At 48.7% G+C, this 27,582-nt stretch overlaps 1 protein-coding gene across 1 annotated transcript in view; it reads right to left on the bottom strand.

Moving 5' to 3' along the window:
• The window catches only part of PLCH2 (phospholipase C eta 2), a 393,557-nt gene continuing 365,975 nt past the window's right edge, over positions 1 to 27,582 (bottom strand). Inside the window, exons 19-23 of the mRNA XM_014574375.3 lie at positions 26,500 to 26,584; positions 25,686 to 25,832; positions 23,446 to 23,525; positions 8,099 to 9,158; positions 1 to 2,995 (exon numbers count right to left, since the gene is read on the bottom strand). Of these exons, the coding sequence (XP_014429861.2) occupies positions 1,269 to 2,995; positions 8,099 to 9,158; positions 23,446 to 23,525; positions 25,686 to 25,832; positions 26,500 to 26,584 (3,099 nt within the window). The 3' untranslated portion in view covers positions 1 to 1,268. The remainder of the gene's footprint in view (positions 2,996 to 8,098; positions 9,159 to 23,445; positions 23,526 to 25,685; positions 25,833 to 26,499; positions 26,585 to 27,582) is intronic.

Below are 27,582 nucleotides of genomic sequence, written 5' to 3'. Positions count from 1 at the left end.
AAAGGTTAAATGCTTTTATTTGAGTAGCGTCAGATGGTTTTACAAATAGATTTTAAAATTTTGAAATATCCAGAGGGGGATCGTTACAAACAAAACTATCCCCCATCAAAGGGACAAGGCCGTCAGCAATTAAAATGAAAGTGTTAGCTCTCACTTTAAAAACCACGTCTCGACCAACATTCTCCTCCTCCACCCACAAAATGCACATTTAGGCTCAAACAAACGATAATCCTGACAAAAATAAAACTAAAAATAAAAAAGGTTATAAAATGAAAAAAAATATTCTGTTCAGGTTGGGTTCAATTCTAAATATGTTCATCTAAAAATGTATATATATATATATAGATATAGATATCTATCTTTTTAAAACAAAATCTTGCCTGGCAGTGCATAACAGAAAAAAAAAAGTAAAATGCATCCTGACGGTGCTGTGTACAGCAGCTTGGTCAAAATCTCACCTACCAGGGTCAATTCTCTTTCCAAAGGACTAGTAGCCTTCATTTTTGCTACCACAGAGCTAAACAAAGTCAATAGAAGACATTTCCTGCCTGTTTTCTAGCACCTTCCTCCTCTCCCCACATTAAGTTCTGAAATAATACTTGGACAGTTTGTACATCGGGACAGACTGGTTTAAAAAGCACTGCCTCTAAGCATGGAAAGATTTCTTCCTCAGCATAAAGAACCAAGGTAACGGGGACTTTCACTGGAAACTATAAGATCAGGCTGGGCAGTTGACTCTGCTGGTTAGATGATTAACACAGAAACCGGCTATGCTGTTTTTGACTCTCGGGAAGAAAAGACACCCTCAGACACCTCTTCAGGAAAAACAGCCCAGGGGCCAGATTTTAAAGCCTGGTTTCCCTTTATGGACCTGCAGTTTGCAAGAGCAAGCAGCGGTGGGCCCTGGGAGCGTCATGCAGAGGTTTATCTGGCAGGCGGAAACCATGTGGCTTGAGCACACAGATAACTGCAGGGGCAAACCGGTGATCAGATAGAAAAAAAGGCTGCAAAAACAAAATGAGCCACCCCCAAACCCTAGACCTGTGAACTGTAACCGGCTCGGCACGCCACTGACTCTACTAGGCTGGCTCTGATTTGGATGTCCAATCCACTGGCATCCATTTCTTCACAGCCAATCTCTTTGGTTGCTTTATCATCCACAGGGGTGAAGAAATGTTATCTTGCGTGTGGGCATTTCATGCTCTTGGGTTTTCAAGTTTTGCTTGGACAGGAATGTAAGCATCGACCTTGTTCAGCGCTTCCCAGCATTAAAGTTTCAGCATGAAGAAAACCTCAGTGTCCTGGTTAAAGTCCGTTTGGTTCTTTAGCTGCGGCGTAAACAGAGGGGGGGAAGCTGAGTCCATACAAACCCCTCTCACCACGCAGCAGGCTCCCTCGGGGTTTCCCCTCTCCTCAATGGGGCTCCCGTTGATCTGACTCAGGCTTTGCAGCCGCTGCCTCTCCTGGGCTTGCTTGGCCCGGTTGGCAATGTACCGCACCCTGCTCTGGCTGCGGGAGGAGGACCTGCGGAGGAGCAAGCCCTCCGCTTCCTCCTCGGATTCAACTGGCTCCAGGCTAGTGGGGGAGGTGATGTCATTTTCCTCCTGAAAAGCCATCAGCTTCTTCAGCTGCTCGGTCAGATGGTCCTGGGGCTTGGCCGAAGACCGTGTGCCCGAGAAGCGGCGCTGCTCTCGCATCGACCTAGTGACGAAGCTCCGGCTGATGCTCCGGTACTTGCTTTCAAAAGTGCACGCGATGTCGTCGGAGGTGAGATCCCCAAGGCTCTTGGATTTTGCCTGGCCAGTTCCAGCTCTATCTTGGGCTTTGGACTTGAGCGATGACTGTCTGAGACTTTCCATGTAGAGTCTGCTCCAGGTATGCCTCCTGGGGATGGAGGCCAATGTATCTTGAGGAACCCTGGCCAGAGGCCTGGGGTTCAGCTCATCCATGGGCGTCTGGTCCGCCCGCAGGTTGGGATTGGATTTGCTCTTGGTCACCACTGGCATTTCGCTCCCAGAGGTCGTTGCAGACCGGGGGCGCATGGCCTTTCTCACAGCAACGGTCTCACTGTTTTCGCGATGGGTCCCGAGATCCGGAAGGCTTTTGCGAGCGAGGTTGGGCAGAGAGAGGTCTATCACAGTGTCGTTGGAGGACATGCTGGAGGAGGAAGACACGCTGTCCCGGTGACTGCTGGCATCTAGCTTGCTCCAGATCTGGTCGTGGACAGTGGCATCGGAGTACACTTCTGCGGTCGGGGAGAGGCTGTTGGGATTTCTCGTGAAGGCGGAGGAGTCGGAATTCTTGGGCCCTTCGCTTTTGGACCTTCTCAGTAACACGTGAGAGCTGGTCAGAGAAGCAGCAGCAGCCGGAGCCCGAGCAGGCTGGATTTTCTGGAAAGCTGCTGGAGGCAAAGTCGGCTGTGTGCTGCTGTTCCTGTGATGTATCTGGGGTGGGCTAGTTGCGGCACCATCCTTCTGGCTTACAGATTCGGCAGCGTGGTTCCCATCAGGTAACACTGGACAGTCGTTTGGCTTCTGGCAGTTTTCAGTGGAACGGACCGAAGCATCACTCAGTGCCAACATCCCCCCGCTTTGTTGAGGACACGCTGCCAAACTAGACCGATCTCCACCACTCCCGTGGGTCTCTCCGCAGTCACCCCCATCTTCGAGTGGTCCCTCGCTGCGTCCACTTTCATCTTTCAGGCCCAACAGGCTTGTGGCTGCTGCCCTGGGACTTACAACCGTTTGGTCTTCTGCTGGTGGCTCATGAGCAAGAAGAGCTTTCTCAGGCTGGTCAGCTGGGCTACTTCCTGCCGATCTAGATTCACTGGGATGATGAGACACCGACCCTTGTTCAGAATCACTAGTAGAGGTATCAGGCAGAAAGGTGCAGGGACCAGCACGTTGTTTTCCATTGGCAAAGCCGGGCTCTTCGGTGATAATTTCTAGACTGCATAAAGAAGTGACTGACCTCTGCATGGAGAGCTGGCAGACATCTAGTGGGAGGGAGAGAAAGAAAAATATGTGGGAGATGTAAAAACCAAAGCAAAGGATTAACAATGCAGATTCACTAACACAAGATCCCTTTGCTATGAAAGCAATCATTTCTTAGCTAGGCTGGCCGAAATCTCCAAAAGTAACTCATCGGGCAATGCTCAGAGAGCACCGAGACTCCAATCTGAGACATGCAAAACCCACTACTCACTTCTGACCCTATTTGTAGCGTGTTACTTTGCCCATCATCCATACCCAAAGAGGAGCCGCGTTTGCCTATCTTGCTGCCTGCAGCCCTGCTCCCCTCTGTACTGAAGAAGTGGGCTGTGCCCACAAAAGCTCATGATCCCAGCGACATGTTCTGTTAGTCTTTAAAGTGCTGCAAGACTATTTGTTGTTTTTTAAGTTTTCTCTGTTACAGACTCACTCGGCTGCCCCTCTGAAATCCCTCTGTACTGAATATTTGAACTGCTCTAGCCTTCTGCAGCCCTAAGAACCAAAGCAAAGCAAACCAAAGTCAAGACACTTGCTGGTTGACCCAGTGGGGACGTGATTGGAATCCATTATATTTCAAGAGATGGTGCAGGGGCAGCGGAGGAGATGAAAACTTGAAGCGATTTATAAAAAAATCTTTTAAAACAATTTGCCCATTTTTGGAACTTCTCAGTGGCATAATATTAGTTTGCTAAATGCATTTGTCATTTCTTTTTCCAAAGGCCACACACCAAGGCAGACTGATGAAAAGAGATGACAGGCTACTCCCGAGGAGTCGTTGGAGTAGCCAATTGCCTGAAAAAATAGATGCTCGGGTCGCATTCTTCACACTGCATATCCTGCGACACAAAACAATCATGCCAACCCCCTCCCCCCCAAAAAACCCACCATAACAAAGGCTGCCCGCTGACCAAAATGCAAACATGCTCCAAGCACTAGCAAAGCAGCAGAAAGAAGCCACGCAGACGTCTTTGGCACACAAGGAGAAGGTAATTACAAGATGCCTGAAAACGAAAAAGGAACAGAGGCAACACAAGTGCTTGCATCAGCAACACTCAATAAACAGTTACCTGGAACTTGCTTGTCCTTTCAGTTCTTAACTAGAGAGAGAGAGTGTGCATGTGGAACAGGACAGAACAGAGGAAAAAAACCCAGTTAATATAGGGAAGGCAGGAGCAGATAAAAGGATCCATTAGTGGGGAGGGAGAGGGAAACAGACACAGAGAGGGACACATTTCTTGTAGGAGCAGGATTCTGACCAACCAGAGCACACGCTGGATTGCATCCACTGGACCAGGGCCTAAACGCTTTTGTTTGAAAAGGTGCAGCCATTCAAAGGCGTTTTGGAAACATGTTGCCCGAGTCTGAACCCCTCTGTGATGTTTGCCTTCCCTGATATCCCGAAGCAGCCCTGCTCCCTGGGCACAAAGGCAGCTAGTTATCAGGCGGGGGGAGGGGGGCAGGGGAGCAGCACACCGCTCCCACACCGCCAGGACACACAGAAATGGCAGAGCACACAAGCAGGGCAAGGAAAACCAGCAACAGGCGAGATGTCTCAGACAGGCAAGGGGCAGGTTCCTGCGGGTTTCTGGGTGTTCCCCAGTCATCTGATCAATCCAGCCACAGTCCCTAGGTGATATTGGGGGGGGGGGGGGTCAATCAGCCTCGTGGTCTAGCTGCATGAAAGCAGAGACAATCTCGCTGCTTTCTAGGAGGACTGATCAGTAGCTTCCCGTTTCTCTCTCCAGCCCTTTTCCTGCCAGGTAGAAGCAGCCCCAAGGGCCCAAATCTTCCATTGAGGTCAGCGTTCCTGGATCAGGCCCACATCAGCTTGTTGCCTGGACTGCCCTGGGGAAGCCAAGGACCCTGGACGCTTGCAGAGCCCCTGCACACTGACTCCAGGCCAAGTCATTGGGCTGCAGGATGGGCAGAAGTCTCCCCTCCACACATCCCTTTGGTAGATCCCCTACACGAGCTATTCATTCTGGCACTGCCCAGTGCAGGGGCCGAGTGTGCTAAGCTTTGACTTCATCCTAGCTCAGTGATGGGCGGCATAAGATGGCTGTTTAGTGGCCTACATGCCAGCAGGGGGAGGGACATCCCAGTCTGGTTTCTACAAGGCAAATGACCCCAGGAAAAAGGCCCCATCAGCAGTACTGGTCGTTATTGCTGTGGGTGCTCAGAAGCGCCCGAGGGCTGTTCCATAAAAAATCAACTCTCCTCTTGCCCGTTCACTCTGTTTGGTCAGTATGGGCTGAGGCACGGTAGCATGGCAAAAGCCAAGGCTCAGGCTGCTGCCGCTAGGGCTCTCCATAGTCTGGGTCCAAGCAGAGGCCTTCAGTTGCCTGTCCCACCCTCCCAGCTCCTTTAATCAGGGCAACGTTTATTTCTGAAGTGTTGCTAGATGTAGCCTGCTAGCTCCCTACATGTCCTTGCGCATTGCACTGACATAGGACGTAAATGCAGAAAACTTCCAGCTTATGCAACTCCAGCTTTTGGTCACTAGCTCAACACCATCCAATCCAAGTAACTTTCTTATTCTTTTGAAACTTAGCAGTTCTACGTTGGAGAGGTCAGGTGGATTTAATCAGATTTCAAATCTAAGTTAAAATATTTGTTCAGTGACTTAGGGTTTGTTTCCACGAGGGGGTGGATCAACGCTACAGTGATCGATCCACCAGCAGTCAATTTAGTGAGTCTAGTGAAGACCCACTAAATTGACGATCGATCACTCTCCTGTTGACTCTCCAGCAGAATGAGATAAGTCAGAGGAGTCAACAGGACAGCATGTATCCCACGGTAAGTAGGTCTACCATGCATTGATTGGAATTACACTACTAATGTAACTCAAAATGTGTAGCTTTGATCGACCTGTCCTTGTAGTGTACACCTGTCCTTAAGAGGCTGGAGGAAGAGGGTGGCCACAATGGTGTCATGTCACATCTCTTGGAGCTTATGAGAACTTGATACACATGAAGGCTGTGTCTAGACTGGCCAGTTTTTCCGGAAAATCAGCCGCTTTTCCGGAAAAACTTGCCAGCTATCTACACTGGCCGCTTGAATTTCCGCAAAAGCACTGACTTCCTACTGTAAGAAATCAGTGCTTCTTGCGGAAATACTATGCTGCTCCTGTTCAGGCAAAAGTCCTTCTGCGCAAAACTTTTGCGCAAAAGGGCCAGTGTAGACAGCTCAGATTTGTTTTCCGCAAAAAAGCCCCAATCGCGAAAATGGCCATCGGGGCTTTTTTGTGGAAAAGCGCATCTAGATTGGCACGGACGCTTTTCCGCAAAAAGTGCTTTTGTGGAAAAGCGTCCATGCCAATTTAGACACTCTTTTCCGAAAACGCTTTTAACGGAAAACTTTTCCATTAAAAGCATTTCTGGAAAATCATGCCAGTGTAGACACAGCCGAAGAGTTCTGCAGTTTTGTTTAATTTCATCTTCTGATGCTTGGTGATAAAACATCATCCAGATGTTCAGAGCAGATCAATTTAAAACAAAATTAAAAACTGAAATAAAAAAAAATACTAGCAGCAGCCTAATTCCATCTTGGCTTCACGTCTAGAAGTGCTCCAGGTTTTGGCTGGGGCTCTCACAGGAGCCTGCGGTGAAATGTAATGGGAGCGGGCAGTAATATTTTCAAAGTACCTAACTGACTTGTTTCTGAAATTTCACCCTGGATATCTAACTGCCTTAGCGGCTTTACACTCCCAGGCACACAACCTTAAGGTGGCAGACGGCAAAGCCTGGGAATAGTATGGTCTGAAAAAAAAAATCTTTCTGTTTTAATAATCTACAGCAGTAGCGTGATGTGCAAGATCTTTTTTTACAGAAGATACAGGGTTGTTTTTAATCTTGACAGCGTCCTTTCAGAGAATGAAAGGGCACAGCCATGGTAGGTACGCACCTTGCAAACACACAAATGTTTCACTCTAAAGCGGGTGTGTAAGTGGCACTGAAATCACTTGCGTAAAGTTAAACGTGTTTCAGTGTTTGCGTGATAGGGGGCCGTATAGATTCATGGGGTTTAAGGCCAAAGGGGACTAGTCTGACCTCCTGCATTTAGCCCAGAACTAGCAGCTGAAACAGAGACTAGCCAGCTCGGTGGCTTTCAAACTAGGGGTCGTGGCCCAGCACTGGGGGGTGGAATAGCAGGTGCTGGGTCTCGCTGCAGGAGGATCAGGTGAGCAGTGGGGGGGCAGCTCCCTGCCTGTCCTGGCACTGCAGACTGCACTGGGTTCCAGTGGCCGGCAGCAGGCCTGGCTCCTAGGTGTGTGGGTGTGAGAGCGCAAACCCCCCCCCCAGCTCCCCAGGCACTTGCTCCACACTCCCATTGGCTGGGAACCTGCTGCTGGCTGCTTCTGGGTGCCGCATGGTGTGTGGTACCAGTAGGGGCAGGAAGCTGCCTTAGCCCCCGCTGCACTGCTGACCGGGAGCTGCTCAAGGTAAGCCCCTCCTGCCCCAGCCCTAACACCCGCAAGGCCGCAGCCCCCTCCTACACCCCAAAGCTCCATCCTCAGCCCCGCCCCGGAGCCCACACTATGGGCTCACATTATGTTGGGTCCTGGCATCAACAATTTTCTTCACCTAGGTCACGTGAAAAAAAGTTTGAACCCCCTGCTCTGGACTGTAAGCTCCTCGGGGCTGGGACTGTCTAACTGTGTGTATATACAGTGCTGTGCACAGCGAAGTCCTTAGCCTGCTGCGCCCCCGCACTCTACTGCAATACCAATCACATGAGGAGGAGGAGAATTAGGGTGGCCAGCAGTGTTGCTTCCCCCATTCAATTTCTAGGCGATGCTCTGGTTGGAGGGAGAGGGGTTTCAACATTTACTTAGTATCACACTCTAGTCAGAAAGTCTCCACGCCACATTCACGGATGGGTGAGCAACGGCAGATGGTTCGCTAGGTATGGAAAGAACCAGCCTACGACAGACACAGCTAGGGGACAAGCCCATCACATTTATGCAGAAATGTTTTTCTTTCACTGAAAACCAAAATGCGCTACGAGGGCAAAATAAAAAGGTGGGAGCTTCTAGAGGGAGGCGCTATGAGGAAGCCAAGGCAATGAGATGATCTAAGGCAAACGGGGTGAAGAAAATCTGGTCTTACCAGTAAAGAATATAGGGGATTTACTTCGAATTTCCTCCAATTTTTGAACGAACAAGGCATTCATCTCCCTCTGAAGGGTGCCCACTTGCCTTCGGGAATTCTCAGAGCAGCGCTTGGGGAATTCGGGGCTTCCAAGGCTCTCTAGGCTGCTGGAGTTGGAGGATATGGAGCCATTGCTAGCTGTCACCAAGTTGACAGTGCTTCCATACTTGCCACCTGATTGGCACTGCCACCTCTGCCGGGGATGAGCTTTCATCCCGTGACACTTAGTTTCACCGTTTTTCTTCCCTGGAGTCACAAAGGGCTGAGTGCTCCTTGGTTGGTCACTGACCCCTCCGAGGCTGCTGCAAATCTGCAAGTCTGACCGGGGTCTAGGTTGCTCTACTATTCCCCAATTTTTTAGTTCTAACCTCTCGTCTCCCACGAGACTGCTATACTGATCGCGGTGCAGCGTCTCTTTAGCGCTCGGCCTGGCCACCGGGTCACTCCACTTGCATTCTAGATCGGGGCTCTCCTTGCAACCAATCATGCATCTCATGCAATTGGTTGCCACTCCAATCCTACCGGAGCCATTGATGGCGCACCGTGCAAAGACGCTCTGTTTCTCGTCCTGGTGCTCCTGGAGACGGACCCTGTTGGACCTCCGGGTGGGCTCGCTGAAAGCTGCACCCCCAGGAGTACGAGCTTGGGGTTTACCTTTACCAGAACCATGGGCCTTACCTTTCAACCCTTTGCCATGTACCTCCCCATTGGCCCCCACTCCGGGAGCCAGCGTTGGAGAGGAGCTTTCCGGCTCTTTGTCAAAGCGAGGCTGGGAAGAATCTTCCAGTTCACGGTCTTCACTGGCCCCTTCCGAGCTATTGTCTTTGGTGTCGATAGCAATCTCGGGAAAGCCTTTCTTGGTCTTCTTCTGGCTCTTGGTGGGGGCGCTGGCTGTCCGCCGTAAGATGTGGCTGCTAAAGGAGTGTTTGCGATGGAGTTGACCAGCAGCATGACTGTCTAGAGAGGCCTGTTTTGGATTTCTGAGAAAGAGACCTTTTAAGCCCAGAGCTTGCTTGACCTGGAAAATAAAAGAAACCCCCGTAATAGAAGATGTGCTTCTCCACCCCGGCGCACAAGTCCTTGAGGTGCACTAACGTGCAAAGGAGTGCTCTTCCCCCAGTTCCTGCCAAATTGTCCCTGCCCAGCACCAGCCCTGGCTGAAAAGTGGGGGGAGGAGGAAGGCAAATGATTTGACAGAATTTTGTTGCTTTTTTTCATTAAAATGTTATTTCACATTTTTCCAACCAGGTTTATCCCTTTATTAATAGCCTTGCCTTTGGCTTTATTTTTGCACGAATAATCGTTGTATTAGCACTACACATATCCTCACAAGGAAATCCACAGGGGCAAGATATGGGGTGGGGACCTGAAATCTGGAAGGCACAGAGGCCTGGTCTACAGTAGATCAGGAAGGTCGGCTTAAGGTACGCAACTCTGGCTATGTAAAATGTGTAGCTGAATCGGCTGACTTTAAGCCGAGCCTTGGCAGCATCCACACAGTGGGAGGCCAACGGGAGCAAACACTCTTGTCAGCTTCCCTTACTCCTCGCAAAAGGAGGAGTACCGGATGCTGGTAGGAGCTGCCCTCAGCATTTGATTTACAGGTCTATACTAGACCTTCTAAATCAAATGCCAGAAGATTGACCTCCGGAGCATCGATCTTCCGAGAAGTATAGACGTGCCCAGAATGTCCCAATGCCTGCTGAAAGCCGCAAGCTTTGGGGTACCCAGAAATGTACAGCCTTGGGGCTCCTAAGGATGAATTTCAAGGAACTTTCCCAAAATACGAGTTGTTGTTTTACTGTCTGCATGCCACAGATGGCGAGTCAGCCTTCCCTTCCAATGTGATCTGCAAGTGGAAATGGTTCACACCCACAGGCTCATTAGGAGGATGCAGTTGCGGAACAGAACTTGGCGGGAGAGGAGAAGAGGCCATCCCTGGAACACGGGGTAAGTAGAGACTTACAAATGTGTTGTAAGGCTGCTGCTTTCCTTTGCCAAAATAAAACTTCTTAAAGTTAATTTATATTTAATTTGAACAAACCCTGAAAGTGTTTTAATGTTTAGCCAAACGTTAGCACTAGTAACGCCAAAGTTTAATAAAACATACTACAAAGGTACATTATTACAGCAACTTTGAACGTCTCCGGTTGCCCTGAGATGCCAGTTTCTTGAGTCCCACAATGATGGCACTCAACAAACAGACACTGTCATTCCACCTGTAATGGTGACAGCAAAGCACAGTGATGGTTATGACATTAGGGTCGAATCCACCTCCTATGGCAGCCCGCAGGGTTCTTCCACTGGCCTCAATGGGAGTTGGATGAGAAACTTAAAAAAAGTACCGAGTATTGTGAGTTACTTGCTAGGTAGAGCTCTTTCACAGTCTATTGCTGTATCCAGTAACCCTTTCCCTGCCTCTCCTATGCAAAGCTTCCTAGAAAAGGGAGCGGGTAGGTGCTGGCTCATATTCAGCAAGATGTCAGCTGTGTGTGTCCAGGGATCAGCCTGCTGTTCTGTTACCGCAGCGCTATCACGTAGCTGGCTTATCTGATGTCCCTTCCCCCTCCAGCCAGGCCAAACACTGGTAACTGGCTCTGCTACAGGACAGTGGGAAGGGGGAAAGAGCCCCTCAGGGCTGGCGGTGTCAATTTGTGAGCCTGGACACTGCATGGCACTGTTTAAAATCAGAGGCTCCCTGGGTCTCAGTGGACCTCGCCTCATTGGGCCAGCGCTGACAGCACAGACTTAGCCAGCCTCTCCCAGGGTTCTTTCCTTTCACCCTCGTCCTGGGCCACCTCTCCCTTGGCTATGGGCCAAGGCCATTCCCCTTGTGCCAGGTGCCACCAGGCCAGGCCCACGGAGGAGAGTGAAAGCATTTATACTGCAATACAACTTTTGTCAGGAAAAACACCTAGGTTTGGTGACAAAAAACTTCCAGGCCTGTGGGAGACTTTTGTCTTTTCCCCTCCAGAGTCCCTGTGGACTCTGCTGTTTGTTTGTTGAGAGAACTTGACTTCCTCCAGTATCCCACAATTCCGTCCTTGATGGTTCTGCTCAGTGTTTTGTGATCTCTGCTGCCCTGCAGGCCTGCACCCCTCCTCCCCCTTCAAAGCTCCAGGAAGTATCTGACAGCTGAGTGAGCTGTTCCGTTTGGAGACAGCAAATCACTGGAGTGTTCCGGCTCTGCCCTGCTAGGAGCACAGTGGCAGGCAGAAGCATTCCAGAGAACTCCGAGAGAATCCCAAGACGCGCAGGGCTCAGCTCTGCCTTCCCACAACTCTGCACAGTGGGATGCTTCCCCACAATGCTTTGCCCTAGCTGTCAGCAGGGTGCTAGCTACGTGGCCATGAAATGTCGACAATGAGAGGCTGAAAAACCAGTCTGACCATTTTTCACTTTTGCATGTCAACAGCACTTGTGTCACCAAACCTGCCCAGTGTCGACATGGCTCTAGCCTAGATCAGAAAACCCAATACGTTTTTTTTTTAAAGTCAATGACAAATGATGGTTTTGCTATTATATGTCACCTGTAATACTGGAAACCCTGACACAACCGCACTGGACAAGAACCAGGCAGTGAAAGTGAACAGAAATAGGGGGCCTGAATTGCCACTGCCTTTCATCTTGTGCTGTCAGTTCACGGCTGTGCAGGTGAGGCGTTCTAAGGCTTCCAGTCAGAATTCTCCCCCCTGACACTGCACAGGAGTAACTGAGCACACGACAGGAGACAGTCAGGGTCCAAAGCAGAACCGAGAGGCTCAGAACACCTGACACGCGACAGCTGAAAGCGCAAACAGAAATGGAGTCAAGTTAAAGATGTACTTTTAACACGCATTCCAATTTTAATCGTCCAAGGCAATGCTCAGTAACATGGGTGAGGTTTCTCTTTTAATCAGACAAGGCCCCTTCAATTTAAAAAAACTGCATTCCTCATTAACAACAAACAAACAAACAAACAAAACCGCCCTGTCGTTTAAATTGATCTTTACATTGTTTCGTAACTGTAGGGAGGTCTAAGATGGCTTTAACAGGCTACGTTTTGTTCTACAGCTTAGAGAACGCTTATTATAGTAGCACAGAGGCGACCAGGTCCCAAGCACTTGAAATGTTCCAGTCTCCAGGAGAGATTCCGCCCCTCCCCACCCATCTGATGGCATTAATCAATTCCACCTCATCCAACGTCCCTCATGCACATTTTCATCTTTGGAGAAACACATTAGAAATAAGCGCAGGCAGTCAGAGCCGTAATACATACTTGTTAATGCTTATCCAAGTATCAAACACAAGCAATTCCCCGCATCCTCCCCCTTCTGATTTACAAGTAAGTGACTTTTACAAAGTTTCTGCATTCTTGTAAACATTCCAGGTGCACTTGCCAACTTTGTAAGTACCAAGCTGCTCAGGCATAAGGAAGGGCGCCTTTGGTTTTGACTCTGTGTTCGGAGCATCTTGCATATAATTTGCTTCTCTTATCTGCTTTAGGAATTTCTCCTCTCCCTGAACTCTGTCATGTTTGCAGTTTGATTAGACTCCCCTGCAGTAGCAGGTAATTTCTTTCCTCTGTTTGGAGTGTAAAGAGGAGGCCACCTGCTCTTATCACAGGTTCCACACGGCAGCTCTTGACATTTATTAGCGATGAGGTGAGGTTGCAAATGACTCAGTGTCCCCACCAGTAGAAGATAGCTTGCAATCACTTTGCATCCTTTGCCCTGGAATGTCACAGCCAAGGTCACATTTCAGCAATAACACTTATAAGGGTATATCTACGCTACAGCATTATTTCAAAATATCTTATTTAGAAATAGCTAATTCGAAATAAGTTATTTCGAAATAACGCCTCTACACACAAAATGCATTTTGCTATTTTGAAATAGTGTGTCCACACTGAGTGGACGCTGAATCGCATTTAAGGCCAGCTGGAACCAGGTCCGGCAGGGCATCAGGTCAGGAGATACTTTGTGTGGCTGCTGCCTGGGCTATCTGAGGCCTGTGCTTAAAGGGACCCCCCTGGACAGCCGGTTCTCAGCTTTCCTTGCTTGCTTGCCTACCTTGATGAGGGACAGCAAAGCATTTTGTCTCTGCGTACTCTGATTGCCCTCACTCGGGACACCACAGCACTCGGCAACATGGAGCCAGAGCTGCCCCTGGGCACTCTGGTGCATCTCGTGGATGCGTTGCTGCGAGCCTGGCTGCACTTTCTACAGGCTGCCAGCCGGGAGGTCCATCGGGGGACTATCAATATCCAGGAGGCCCTGCGGGAGAGCTTCCACCCTGAGAAGCACTAAGAACCTCCCTGGTCTGCCCCACTGGGGGCTTCTGCCTCATTCCTCCCTCACATCCTTCCACTTACACCTCCCTAACCCCCTTCCTGATGTAAAATAAAATACACGTATTTTCATAAACACAAACTCTCTTAATTTAACAAAACCGGGGTGGGGGAAATGAAACTCTAGTGGGGCTGGGGAAAGGAGGCAGGAGAGGGGAGAAGAGAGGGTGGGAGAGGGGAGGGGGAAACCTGGGAAGAGGGATCTGGAAGAGGGAAGCAATGGGAAGAAGGGGGAGGGGAAACTCAGGGCTCAGGGTTGGGGGTCTCGCCGGACCAACTTGATTTTCATGCAAACCTGCTCCTGGGTTCACATGTGGCCTTTGGTGGCCAGGCCGGCAGCTATCCTGCCATAGACGGCCGCATTCCTCCGTCTAGTGCGGAGATCATGGATGTTGGGGGCATCCCCCCAAACCTGAATAAGGTCCATGATCTCCACCCTGGACCAAGAAGGCGCCCGCCTTCTCAGGCCCTGGAAGGCTCCTGGGAGCTGGCAGACTGCTCCTGGGGAGCGGTGGAGGGCTGGCTGCCAGTGGCTTGCTGGCTCACGTTTTGGGGCCACTGGGTCAGGGAGGTCACTGCTGGCTCTGGGCTGGCAGGCTGGGAGCTGGCACAGTCACTGTGGCCAGAGTCAATCCCTTTAAGGGCTCCGGGGAGAGGGGAGGGTGAGGAGTGTTCTTGGTTGAGGCTGGAGTGGCCACCAGGGCACCCTGGGCAGGCTGGCGGCCGCCTATTTCGATATAAGTGTCTACACAGCCCTTATTTCGAAATAGCTATTTCGAATTTGGCGTTATTCCTTGTGGAATGAGGTTTGCCAAATTCGAAATAAGCGCTCCGCTATTTTGAATACATTTCAAAATAGCAGTTTGGCTGTGTAGATGCTAGTAAAGTTATTACTTTGCTGTGTAGACATACCTTAAGTGTCGCCATGTCCAATTTGATTTTAAGTGATTTACTTTCCTGCTCCAGAACACAGGCTCAGATTCACCAAGATGCTCGTTCTGCGTAGCCTGGCTTCAGAGCTAGAAAGCATCAGTACAATCAGCTCAATCAGCCAGGCTGAGTTTAAAGCTAGGGGGTAGCCAGATCACCCTAGGAATCTAGCCATAAAAACCACGAGTTTATGGGCTTGATCCAAAAGCCACTGAAGTCAATGGGAACTTTTCTTTCGATTTCTGTGAGTTTTGGATCAGTCTTATACATGAACAAAAGAACAGCCATATTGGGTCAGACCAATGGTCCATCTAGCCCAGTATCTTGTCTTCCAACAGTGGCCAATGCCAGGAGCCACCAGAGGGAGTGAACAGAACACGGAATCATCAGGTGATCCCTCTCCTGTTGCTCGTTCCCAGTCTTTGACAAAAAGAGGCTAGGGACACCATCTTTGCCTATCCTGGCTAATGGATATTGATGGGCCTATCCTCCATGAATTTATCTAGCTCTTTTTTTGAACCCTGTTGAAATCCTGGCCTTCACAACATCCTCTGGCAAGGAGTTCCACAGGTTGAATGTGTGCTGCATGAAGAAATACTTCCTTTGTTTTTTTTTAACATGGCAAAAGTAAGCATGTGTCTATCTGAAGGAGAGATGACCAAGAAGAAATGTAAGGGTATGTCTACACTAGCGAGGAAAATCAAAGCTGCCACTGTCGATCTTCCAGGGTTCAAATTAGCGGTCTAGTTAAGACAGCTAATTTGAAGTGAGAGGGGCACACTGGTTGATGCCGGTAACCCTGCTTTCACGAGGAGTATAGGAAGTCAAAGGGAGCATCTTCTTCCTTCAACTTCCTGCAGTGTGGGCAGCGCCAAAAGCTGAGTTAAGCTACTTCAACTTCAACTATGCAATTAATGTAGCTGAAGTTGGTAGCTTAATTCAACTTTGCCCCGTTGTGTAGACATACCTTGATTGAAAGGGGACAGGGACTGATTATTCCCATAAGCCAACAAGGGCAGTACAAGTGGTATAGGGCATGGAAAACTGAGGTTAAATATTGTTAGGCTTTGTGTGGGCAAAAGTGACCTGAAGAGCTTTGTAGTGCCAAAGTTTGCCTCTTTCACCAACAGAAGATGATCCAATAAAAGATATCACCTCATCTACCTTGTTTCTCTAATATCCTAGGACCATCAGGGCTATAACACCGCTACAAACAAAGAAGTCGTCTGTGACATTTAGGGCAATAGAACAGTCTGTTAAGGGAGGTTGCAGACTCCCCTCCACTGGAGAAATTCAATGCTAGATTAAATATTTGTTGTTAAGCAACTGCACCTGCTAATAACCAGCGTAGGGAAAAAAATTGCACCAATCAAAAGATGACATTTCGTAGCAGAATCCAATTGAGACAAGCTGGCAAGTGCACACCTTTCCTTCTATAAAATGATAATCAGACCCCTTAGAAAGTACTTGCATAATTCAGAACAAAATCGCCAAACACACACATACACAAATAACCCCACTTAAAACGAAAGAAAGTGGTCCACTGATGGAATGGGTGATATGCAGTGAAGGGCCCCAGGTTTCATTCTAGCTGATTTGGTGCATCATTGTTAGATTAGCCCTTAATGCTTGAATCCAATTACTGATTCAAGATCCCAAATCCAGTGCAAATTTGGTTTAAAAAAAAAAAAGGAAAACCAAGTCATTTAGAAGAAGATCCAGAATATCTGCTTTCAGCTCCAATTCTAGCTTTTGCAAACTGTGCTGGCCATTTCCTTCTCCAGAGCAGACCTACAAAAATCAGCACCAGACCTTTCAGTCCTTACAGTCGACTGTCCCCAAAATGTAACCACATTCCATTAAAAGATATCACATACACCTGAAGGAGGCGGTTTCAACTGTCGCTTTAAAAAAATATTAGGGTGTGGGAGAAGAGACAGCAAGTGAAAGAGAGAGAGAGAAAAAAGAGAAAGGTTTTTATCCTGGATCTGCTTCATAAATGGTGGGCTCTCTGGACAAAACTGACCAAGTCAAATGTCACAATCCATGTTATATGAGTTGAACAGTTCCAAAATGCTAATAAGGAAACACCAATGCTAATGAGTTCACTGGTTAGAGGCATGCAGGCTTGTGGCGGTGCTCACTACAGCTTCCTGAATCAGGAGGGGGTACCTTCAAGGCTCCTAAAAATGCTCTGCTTCTAAAAGGAGACGGGTTTTGACATAGAGAAGTCCACTGAAATCACAAACAGACAGAGTAAAAGGCAAGTCAGACAGAAAACAACATTGAGGGAAGAGCTCAGAGATATGCACATCTAGAAAAACACGAGAAATTCCACAACACATGAATAGACTTCAGAAAAGACAGAAACAGAAGATCAAATCTTGGAGACAGAACAGTCCATAAAGAAGTTTTAGGTTAACTGGAAGTGCTGGGGCAAGTTATTTTTACAACTGTGAAATTACTGAAGAAGCTACAATACCTATTTTTAGGAGAACACTCATGAAGAACAACATTTGCACTCATGCAAATGGATCAGTAAGGACAGACAAAACCAGAAGTTCATTATGGTTATCTGGAGACATGGCATGCTTTTCACGGAGGTGTATGGGGAAAGAGTCAGATGTACAGTTTTGGTTGTGACCCATGTCTACTGATCGATAATTGGTTTTGAAAATGTACAACATAATCAAGCCATTTACACAGGTTCCTACCAGAGAACCCCTTAAACTCCATTCATCTGAAGAAGTGGGTTGTGCTCACGAAAGCTCATGAGAGCATCGACATGTTTTGTTAGTCTCTAAGGTGCTGCAGGACTATTTGTCATTTTTATAGTTTTTTCAACTACAGTTGAACACGGCTACCCCTCTGAAACAATTGTTAAGAAAAGTTATTTGGAAAATGGCAGGAGGGGAAAGTTAAAATTTTTGTCTAAAAATGTTCCCAATTTTGAGTTAAGAATAACAACAACAATAATTCACAGATTTTTCAATCATCTCTATTTATAAGTAACATCAGATACAAAGCCAGTGTCTCCTTCCATTAACAATTGACAGGTAATTTTTCTGCTGTTTTATATATCTATCTCGGTTTCTGAAATTTCCACTCCAATACATCTGATGAAGTGAGTTTTGCCCACTAAAGCTCATGATTCTATATATTTTGGTTAGTCTGTGAGAGCATGTCTATATTAGGAAATTATTTTGAAATAACTCCCGAAATAGCTATTTCAAAATAGGGTGTCCACACTACAGGAAAGCCTTGAAATTAGTCCGAGGCAGGCTCCCTTAACGTGGACCACTACCACAACTTAGAGCCCAAGAAGCACTGGGGAGTAATTACTTTGAATGACTTCGGGGACTAGTTATTTTGAAATAGCAGCAGTGAAGCATCCACACTACCGCTATTTTGAAATAACTATTCCGAAATAAGTGTTATTCCTCCTGAAAGGCAGGAGTTATTATGTTGAAATAACTAGACCCTTATTTTGAAATAACGGGACTGGTAGTGTGGACACTCCACTTGTTATTTCTAAATAATGCCCTAGTGTAGACCTGGCTAAGGTGCCACAGGACCACTCATTTTTAAAGTTACAGATGAGTACCCCACTGAGATTTTTTTTATCGGATACAATGAGCTTCATTTTCAGAGGCAGTTTGGTTCTTGCATAGACATTTGGTTCTTGTGTAGAAATATGGGGACATTTTACAGCTCAGATGTCTAACAGCAGCATCTATTAATGCCTGCTGAGTCTTTTAGCACTTACATCCAGATAAAAACATGGAGCAGAGCAGAAGCTGGAGTCCACATCCTTTCAGTTTAAAGATTCATTCCTCAGCTGGTATAAAACAGAATAGCTTCGCTGGCATCAGTAAGCCAATTCTCCAGCAGGTATAACCTGGGCACAGCTCCAATGAATACAGTGATTTACACCCTTTCATGGCCTGGCTCGAAATCTAAACAACAGGAGCTGATTTGAGACCAGACAAAACCACTGAAACGGGAAGCAACATGGCTGAGGTTGAAATGGAAGAATCTTCAATTCTAACCACTAGCAAAGCAAATAACTAAGGAGTTCAATCTAACAAGAGGGGAAGGGTTCAGTTGGAGGCTAACAGTCATGTGAACTATTGTCTTAATAACCAACTGGGGAGCATTCCAGAAGGAGGCAGTGGGTCTGATACTTCCATTTTGCTCTTGTCGAGTTGAAACCGACTCGATCTGCAGTTCTGTTGCTTACAAGGAGTCTACGTACAGGTCAAAATACTCCCTAACATGAAGGTGGCGGGATGCAGCCCAAAGAGAGTGGGTGCACAGATGTTTTGTGAGGTGGAGACACTGGGCAGGGGGAGTTTTGTCTCCCATTTTGTAGAAGGCTATGCGAATGGGAGTGCCCACAGGCTCATTAAAAAGCTGAGCCTTCGCGGGGTTAGATCTCAGCCCAAGCATATTAACACCAGCAAAGCTGAAGAGACTGCAGTGGTAATGAGGAGCAGCAAGCGGTGTGTAATATATTGAGAACATGAAAAGGAAATAAAGCAATCAGAAAACAAATCAGCGCCGCAGATTGGAAGCTAAGAGATAAAGACAGGGGATGAAACAGCAAAGGCACCCTGGGCTCCTTTGATGTGCTTAAAGATAACTACTTGCGTAGGACAGCGTTCTCAGACACATCCACAACAGCCCAAAAGTTCCTGTAAAGGTTTAGACAGATGTGTCACCTGGCGGCAAATTAATACGATCTATCAGACAGTTATTCAAGGGGAAAAAGGAGAAAACAAGAAAAGCAAATAACAGTGTGGGACTGACCGAAGAGGTATTAAAAGGGAGCGCCTGCCTTCAACTAAAGAAGGGCAAGTTTAGACAGATGAAAACGTTTCCGAGGAGCAGTTAAACCAAGAAACTGCCACCCAAGAGCGAAGGCCTCCTCAGAGGAAACATTCACAAAAAGTCTGGAGGAGGGATGGACTCTGAGGAGCCGAAGAAGAAGTTATCCTCCTCTTGCTGTACCACAACCAGGCGCACTGAGGAGGGACAGTAGAACCGGACTGGCAGATGACTAGGCCTGGAACACACAACTTCTCTGCAGCTAAAGAATCACAAGGCAAATGGACACAAAAGCAGAGAGGACACGCCATACCTCCGGTAGCTAACAGTGCAGCCAGTTGTTACAGCTTAGCCCGGGCTGCAAGGAAGCAGGCACACAGAAAGAAATGTAACTGAAAATTAGATGCCTTCATCTTACTGCTCCCTTTTATCCCGTCCGATCCCAGCACATGGCTGGGCAAGTAGGCATTTTCCTTCCCTGTCCCTTGAGGCTGTTGCCTGGCAACACTTGAAGCAGCTTTACCCTCAAAACAGCTTTACCCTCAAACCATCAGTGGCTGGCATCAGACGCTCCCTTCGGACTTCTCTGAACCGAGACAAAGTCTTTATTGTTTATTTTGTTATTCCTTGCTGCCCTAATTAGAATCTCCTGTCACTTTCCCCTGCCTTTAATTAGGGCCATGTAAAAGAAAAAAAAAGCCCCACTGCATATTGAAGAAGCTTTAAAAAACAGAAAGAGGAAAACCATTGGAAAATGGGCTCTCTGAAATTAATTGACTCCCAAGCTTGAGAACGGCTGTGCATTTAAAACCAGCGGGTGAAATGCTGACCCTCTGGAGGTTAATGACAAAGCTCCCTGGACTTGAGGGGGGCCAAGATTTCACTTAATGAGGGAGTCTGAGAGCTCTGGGGAACCTGGATGGCTCAGGGGAATGCGAAGGGTATAGCAGGCCTTTTGCCTTCACAGGTATACAGCCTCCGGTTTCTTTTAGTCTCTTCTTATCTTGCGCCCTCATGCCCAGCCATTCTTGGCCTCTTTAGGTGGGGAAAGATGAGCTTTTTTAAAGAGGGAAGAAATTCAGGAAGTAAGGAAAGCGGAGTAGTCCCTTGAAGGAACATTCCTTCTCTCGACATTTCTCCCCAATCACCTGGGGGTCACTGAGGCAGTCCTGACGCTCCCAAACAGATCTGTCAAAGAAAACACGAGTCCCCTGCCCCGCACACTCCTCCAGCTTAAAAAAGACAGCCCCCCCCCCTCTACAATTCTGGAGTTTGCACCAATTAAGTGCTGGCTAGTGTATGTTCCAGACACTGCTACTTAATACACCAAGCCCTCTTGGAGTTCAATAATCACCTGGGCTGCGTCTAGACTGGCCAGTTTTTCTGGAAAATCAGCCGCTTTTCCGGAAAAACTTGCCAGCTGTCTACACTGGCCGCTTGAATTTCCGCAAAAGCACTGACTTCCTACTGTAAGAAATCAGTGCTTTTTGCCGAAATACTATGCTGCTCTCGTTCGGGAAAAGTCCCTTTTGCGCAAAAGGGCCAGTGTACACAGCTGAGATTTGTTTTGCGCAAAAAAGCCCCAATCGCGAAAATGGCGATCGGGGCTTTTTTGCGCAAAAGCGCGTCTAGATTGGCACGGACGCTTTTCCACAAAAAGTGCTTTTGCAGAAAAGTGTCCATGCCAATCTAGACGCTCTTTTCCAAAAATGCTTTTAACGGAAAACTTTTCCGTTAAAAGCATTTCCGGAAAATCATGCCAGTCTAGAGGTAGCCCTGGGCACTTGGACGAGCAGCACTAATAAGCCACTTGGCCTTTTTCTCTCCCTTGCCTTGGGTTTGCAGCAGGGATAGTGTCAGCTATTCACTTCTGGGTTTTTTTGGCAGGGGCGGGGGAGAGACGCGGGGAAAAAGGGCAGGTCACGTATGGGTGAAATGGAGCATTCTGGGAATTGCTCCAGGACAAGAGGCCCCAAAGCAAACACAATGGAACTCTCTGTATGTTTCCAAGCTCGGGCTGGGTCAGAACGCACCCTAGCCCCTGCTCTCCTACTATGATCTTGGCTCTTCTACCTTCCCCTCTGAGAATGGAGAGCTGCGGAGGCAGATGAACAGTCATACAATCAGCGTGTGCGTGTGTGAGAGAGAAAACAGAGGAGCTCAACAGGGGTTGGATTTGGGACAGAAGCCTTTGTTGTGGCTTTGTTTTCCCTCAGCAAACTCATGTTTATGGAACGGTAGGGAGATCTCACACCTGGCCCCAGCAACAGGGTCTGTGAAAGGAGCAGGGGGAAAGGAGCGAGTCTGGATGGCTTAGCCAGACACCTGTCTACACTGCACTGCAGAAACCCATGGCAGCTCCGTGCCAGCAGATCTGGGCCTGGGCTAAGGGCTGTTTCACTGTGGTGGAGACAGGCCAGGCTCTCGGACTCTCCCACCTGGAATGTCTACACTGCGATTAAATCACCCCTTAGCCTGAATCAGCTGGCATGGGCCAGCTGCCTGCGTGTCTAACTGCAATGCAGACACCTGCAGCATCTTCTGATGGGCGGGCCCCACGCTGCACGATCCCTGCAGCACCCACATGGCATCAGGAAGGAGGGGAGAATTTCCCTGTTTTGTGGTAGGACTGAGGCAGGGAGGAGAGTCCGCACTTAGGAGAGGTTTTGCTTTGGTAAATGGCCTGTCTTCAGGAGAGTTAGCACCAGGATGGGGCTTGGCTGGGGCAATCCCTGTGGGAAAGATTGGCAAGGCCGGGTGATGGACACGGTCCTGAGATGCTCTGCTTCTCCCTCCTTGCCCAGTTCAGCCTGCACCAGCCGCTGTCCTCTGCCCTGCCTACCCCCCAGCTCGAGGTGCGTGCTGGGGCAAGAGGGGTCAGGAAAGAGACAATCAACTTGCACACTGGGGGTACGTCTAAACCACATGGCTCCGTTGACAGAGCCATGGAGATGAGGCAGGACGACAAAGGGAAATTTAAATAATCGCCGCTTCATTTAAATCAAAATGGCCGCCACGCTGTGCCAATCAGCTGTTTGTCGGCACAGCGCGGCAGTTTAGACGGGGATCTGCCGACCCCAGAACCCTTCGTCGGCAGATCCTGTAAGGCAAGCCAAAGGCCACAGAGATTGAGCGGGGTGGGGAGTGATCACTGAGCACCATGAACCAGGAGGCCGGTTCCTCAGCGCCCTTCTCAGACCAAAGACACACTCAAAAACAAAAGTGCTGCAACCCTTCAGCACCACATTTAAAATGCTGAAGCACCGGGGAGGCAGAGCGGCAGGGCCCTCACAGCATCAACTCTGCAGCCAGAAAGCACCCGAGAGTTCAGGGCTGCAGTTTTACTTTCGGCGCAGCACCCCGGCACCGAATGCAGTAGCCACACCCATACCGACCTGCACACGTGCGCTGAAGTGCTGGAACCCAGCCTGCCAAATGCTAGCTCTCACCAGGGGGCTGCTGTCCCCTTTGGGGCCTGTAGGAGCTGTTCAGAAATTACACAGTGCCTCAGGGGTGGGTTTGGCCTTCATTTTGCAAGGCAGAGTGTTTGCGTCAGTGTGACCCAGGGGAGGGTGGGAAGCAAGCAGATGGGTTATGTAATACCTAGGGACAACCCAGCGCATTTGTATATGGTCTAAATGTTCCGTTTTCTTCCGATACCCCCCCACAGTCCTGTCCGGGGAGTCGTGTGGGGATGGAGCGAGAGAGAACCCGCGCGCTGAACAAGCAGGCACCGGGCCTGCCTGTTAGTGCTGCGATCTCTGGCCGCACTGACAGCGGAACTCCTCGGCGAAACCCCAGAGGCCTGGCTCAGACAATGGGCTAAGCGTTGCCTTTCCAGCGCACTCCAGAGTGACACCCGAGTGCCCGCCTGAAAGGCGTGAGTCAGAGCAGGATCTGGCCCTTCATTTGGAGCCCCGCAGAGCGGGGAATGCTGGAAGGATGCCCCAGAACCAGAGCCGTTTAAGGGCGGTAGGGAGATTGGACTCTACTGGCCGTGCAATGGGTTCCTTATCACCTGGGTATACCACCCACGGATGCTGCATGGCTGTTTAAAGAGATCGCAGGCTACTAGTAAAACCACAGAGCAGCTGTTGTTTGGATTCCACAATCAGCTTCGCGTGGGCTCCACCCCGGGTTCTCTCCCTCCTTGCGTGGTCCAATCCCCCACCCGCACAATGACAAATGAAGGGCACGTTACGGCGCTGCTGTCACTCACCTTACCGCAGATGTCATTAATAGCTACATGCACAAAGATGGACGCCTCTTCTATGCCTTCCAGGTACACGTGCCGATAGCCTGAAACACAGAGCGAGCAGAGCTGACAGGCAGGCGAGAGGAGAGCCTCTTGTCTCTATAGACTTTCCATTTCTAACCAGAGGGGAAAATAATTAACAAGCTTTCTCCCGGCCATGTCCAACCGCTGGGCAATCAGACTCGTCCATCATCTTGCCACACTTGATTAGTGTGAGAGCCGCACCATTTTCCAAGTTGACTGATGTTTTCCCCTGTCCCTTCCTTATTACAGGGGAAAAAAAGTCACCCTATTTTTTCCAATTTACACTGCTGCTGCTGTCAATTCTGTGATGTATAATTGATTAGCGTGTCCTTGGCAGGCTTGGGGCCATTATTAATACTGCAGTACATGTCACAATCATTATCCAGATGGGGGTTGTGGGGCTCCCCCCAAATAAACCCAAGTTCTGAAGGATAGAGGGGAAAAGTTGCACACCTCGGCTGCTTTTTATGTGAAATAAGTTTGCACAAAAAGCTGGAAAGAGAAACAAAATCAGAAACACACAGGAAACAAAAACCAATCCCCAGATCTCACCAACAGCCCAACTAGCTGGCTGCTTTCCATTCAACTAGGTCCGGTGAGAATTGTGGTCACTGGTGAGCTGCCAGCAAACACAAGACCAAACGAGACTCCAGCTTGGTTCAGGAAGGCTTTTGAAGTTTGCCCCACTGCATAGAAAAGTCCCCGTTTCTCATTTATACCGTCAAAAGCCAACTGCTGCCAAATAATCATTTGAGGAAAAAAAATAAAAGTCCCAGAACAACAGGAAAGCAAGAAATAGCTAATTTACCATAGTCTGTCCAGTCCTGCATGCTTAGCTAGAGAGCTTTCTTCATTCCCTCCTGACCCTCTGAACAACAGCACTTTTAAACATGAGCCTCGTGAGACAGTCACTCATTAATCTGCGTAAAATGTCTGTGATAGAGGCATGTGTTATTGCCCTCATTTTACAGGTGGGAAAACTGACACTCGAAGGGCCAACAGAGATCAACGCCTACTTCCACACAGGTACCTAAATAAGTAGCTAGAATTTGTTCACAGTAGGAAATTCTGGACGCTGCACCCTTTTGAAAATCTGGCCCAAGGAGGTTATGAAATTTGGTCAGACCAGGGTCTAGAATCTAGGAGTTTTAACTATCCAGTCTCCTGCTTTAGGCCACCAGCTCACAAAAATGCCTCATGAAAACACCCCACTGCACATGTGTATTTGTGTACATGCTTGGAAAAGCTCCCCTGGGAGATATTTTACTTGTCACAATTAAGCAAGGGCAGGGAACCTTTTTTGGGTCAGGGGCCACTAACCCAGAGAAAAATCAGCTGGGGCCGCACAAAAGTGAGAAGAAAAAACCCAGCACATTCCCCTCATACACCAGAGCCGGAGGGGAGGGCGGGGGAGAGGCTAGTTGATTGTGCCCCCCGCCTACACTCTGGGGTGGGGACAAAAATGAGGAGATCAGTGTGAGGGAGAGGGCTATGAGGAAGCAGGCTTGGGAGTGAGGTCTGGACAGGAAGGAGGATGCAGGAGTGGGTTGGGGGTCGGGGAGTCTGGGAGGGTGGTAGGGTGCAGGAGCAGAGTGGAGGAGCGGATTCTGGGCAGGCAAGGGACTGAAGGGCTGGAGCCCCAAGCCTCCAGGACCAGATCCAGGGAAGCCAGGGGCTGGATCCGGCCCTTGAACCGTTGATTTCTCACCCCTGCAATGAAGGAATTGAACAGAACAGTGGTGGGCAAGCTGCGGCCCATCAGGGCTCTATGTGTGGTCCGCACGATACTGTGTTTACCGTTGCCCACACGCAGGGTTTCTGTCTGTCTGGGGTTTTTTTTCCTGCTGGTATTACTGAAGTGACACACACGTAAAGCCAGGGCACGTGAAGGGAGGGGCGGGCTGATTGCACACAACACTGACCATGAGAGCCGGGCGCTCCCTCTGCAGCCAATCACAGCGCTGCTCCGGATCAATCGGCACCCCCCTGCTAATTCTAGGCACGCAAGCGCAGTGAGCAAAACTGCCCTGTCCCGGGAGACCGACCCGTGGACGGCCCACGGAGCTGAAGGAGGCCACTCGTGTGGCCCACTCACTAGCCTTGGTTGCCCGTCGCTGTTACCGAGCAAGGCCTCAGCCAATGAATCCTGAACGTCATCCAGAGAGAGAGCATGGCCTTACCTGGCATCATACTTGTAAACGCGATCGTCCTCTGTCCAATGAAATCCCGCCCAATGGGATCGTGATCCCACACGAGGAAGCGTATCAGCGCAATCTCTGGCATGTGCACTGTGAACACCAGCGTCTCCTCCCACATCGGATTAAAACCTGCGGATCGGAGAGTCAGGCTTTATTAGTTATAGTTCAGTGGCACGTGGCAGCCCCCGTGATGGGCCAGAAACCCACTTAGTTCTTCCTGTTTTGTTGTGCTGAAGAGACGTGGTCAAGAGAGGAGACGAACAGCTGTCTACACTGTCATTCCCACAGAGTGATGGTCGCTCTGAGGGACCCTCAAGGTATTCCTTACACACCTGGAACTCCAACCACAGTGGTGTAAGAAAGACAAGACTTTAACTTTTCTCATAAACATTTTTCTCTTCTCTGAAGGTCTCCCGAGCAACAGAACAAGCAGCAGGTAGACCCGAGAAGTTGCCGGCTTCCCGTCTCATGTCCTGACCACGGCCCTTCTCTGACAAAGAGGAGTGTGATATGAATCTACAGATTGATCTATTCGTGTCTGATCTCATGGCATTTGGACTAAAACTACCCAACACACCCTTACCTTGACCCTGATTCAGCAAAACACATAGGAACATGTGTAAGCATCTTTGAAGTTAACACGCAAGCATGTGCTTAAATGCTTTACTACAATGGATCCCACGTTTGGCCCATTGAATCTCCATGTAACAAAATGACCCTTCAAACTTCATGTCCAAGCGTGTGCTAGATAGCAAGGGGGAAAACAAAACAAAATAAAACAAAAACATGATCTCACCATTGTCATCAACCACTCTAGTTTGCTCTTTGTAGCAGTCCACTGGTAACCCTATGATCTCGACCTCTACAAATGGATCTATAATCTGGAAAAGAGACAGGAAAGGCTAGTAAACCAGTTTAAACAGAAATCAAGTAATATCCTGATCTTCACCGCAAAGGCATCACACACTATTGCAGATGAAAGAGCCATGGGCAGATGGGTAATTTGTTGCTCTGCAGTGAAAAGACATAAGACTACATCACACTAACTGCCTTAATACAACACACAGTAACTGCCTTAATCACCATCCGTCGACCATTTCCCCACTGATTCAAAATGGGTGTTACAGCTAACTGCAAGTTAACAGCCATCTCTATGGGAATATCTTGAAAATCAGTGTACATCTAAGCAGAAGCTTTAAGAATTTCTTCAGGGTGGTCACCATTGCAAAGAAGTTGTAAAGAGATGACTTGCAAAACAACATATACTGAGCGAGTTCGGAGAGCGTGTGATTGTAAAAGGCCACGTCTACACTAAATGGAAGATCACCACTGCCACGATCAATCTTCTGTAGTTTGATTTAGCAAGTCTAGTTAAGACTCACTAAATCAAACTCAGAGGGTGCACCTGTCAGTACCGGTACTCCTGCTTGTGTGAGGAGTAAGGGAATCAGACAGGAGCATTTGCTCCTGTCAGCCTCCCGTTGTGGGGATGGTGGGGAAATGTAAAACAAGGCATGTTCAGTCCAGCTACATAATTAACATAGCTGGAATTGAGTATCTTGCTTTGACCTTCCCCTTTAGCGTAGACACGGCTGAAGATCTGTGTGTTTGGAGAAGCAGCCTGGTCCAGTAGATTAGACAATGGACGAGGACTCAGGGCACGTGGATTCTGTTCCATTCTTTGACCTTGGGCAAATTACTTCTGCTCGCTGTGCCTCCTCTTCCCCTCCCGCTATCTCTTTAGACGGGAGGTCTTTATGACAGGGCATGTGTCTTGCTGGGGGTTTACACCTGCACAGAACAACGGAGCCCTAGTCTCAGCTGGAAACTCTAGGAACTAAAATTAACAATAGGGAGGATGAGGAATAGTAACTTAACA

Source organism: Pelodiscus sinensis, chromosome 23, assembly GCF_049634645.1.
Source record: "Pelodiscus sinensis isolate JC-2024 chromosome 23, ASM4963464v1, whole genome shotgun sequence".
NCBI classification, from domain to species: Eukaryota; Metazoa; Chordata; order Testudines; family Trionychidae; genus Pelodiscus; species Pelodiscus sinensis.
Note: the sequence above shows the minus strand (reverse complement) of the source record. Positions and strands in the feature narration are given on the sequence as shown.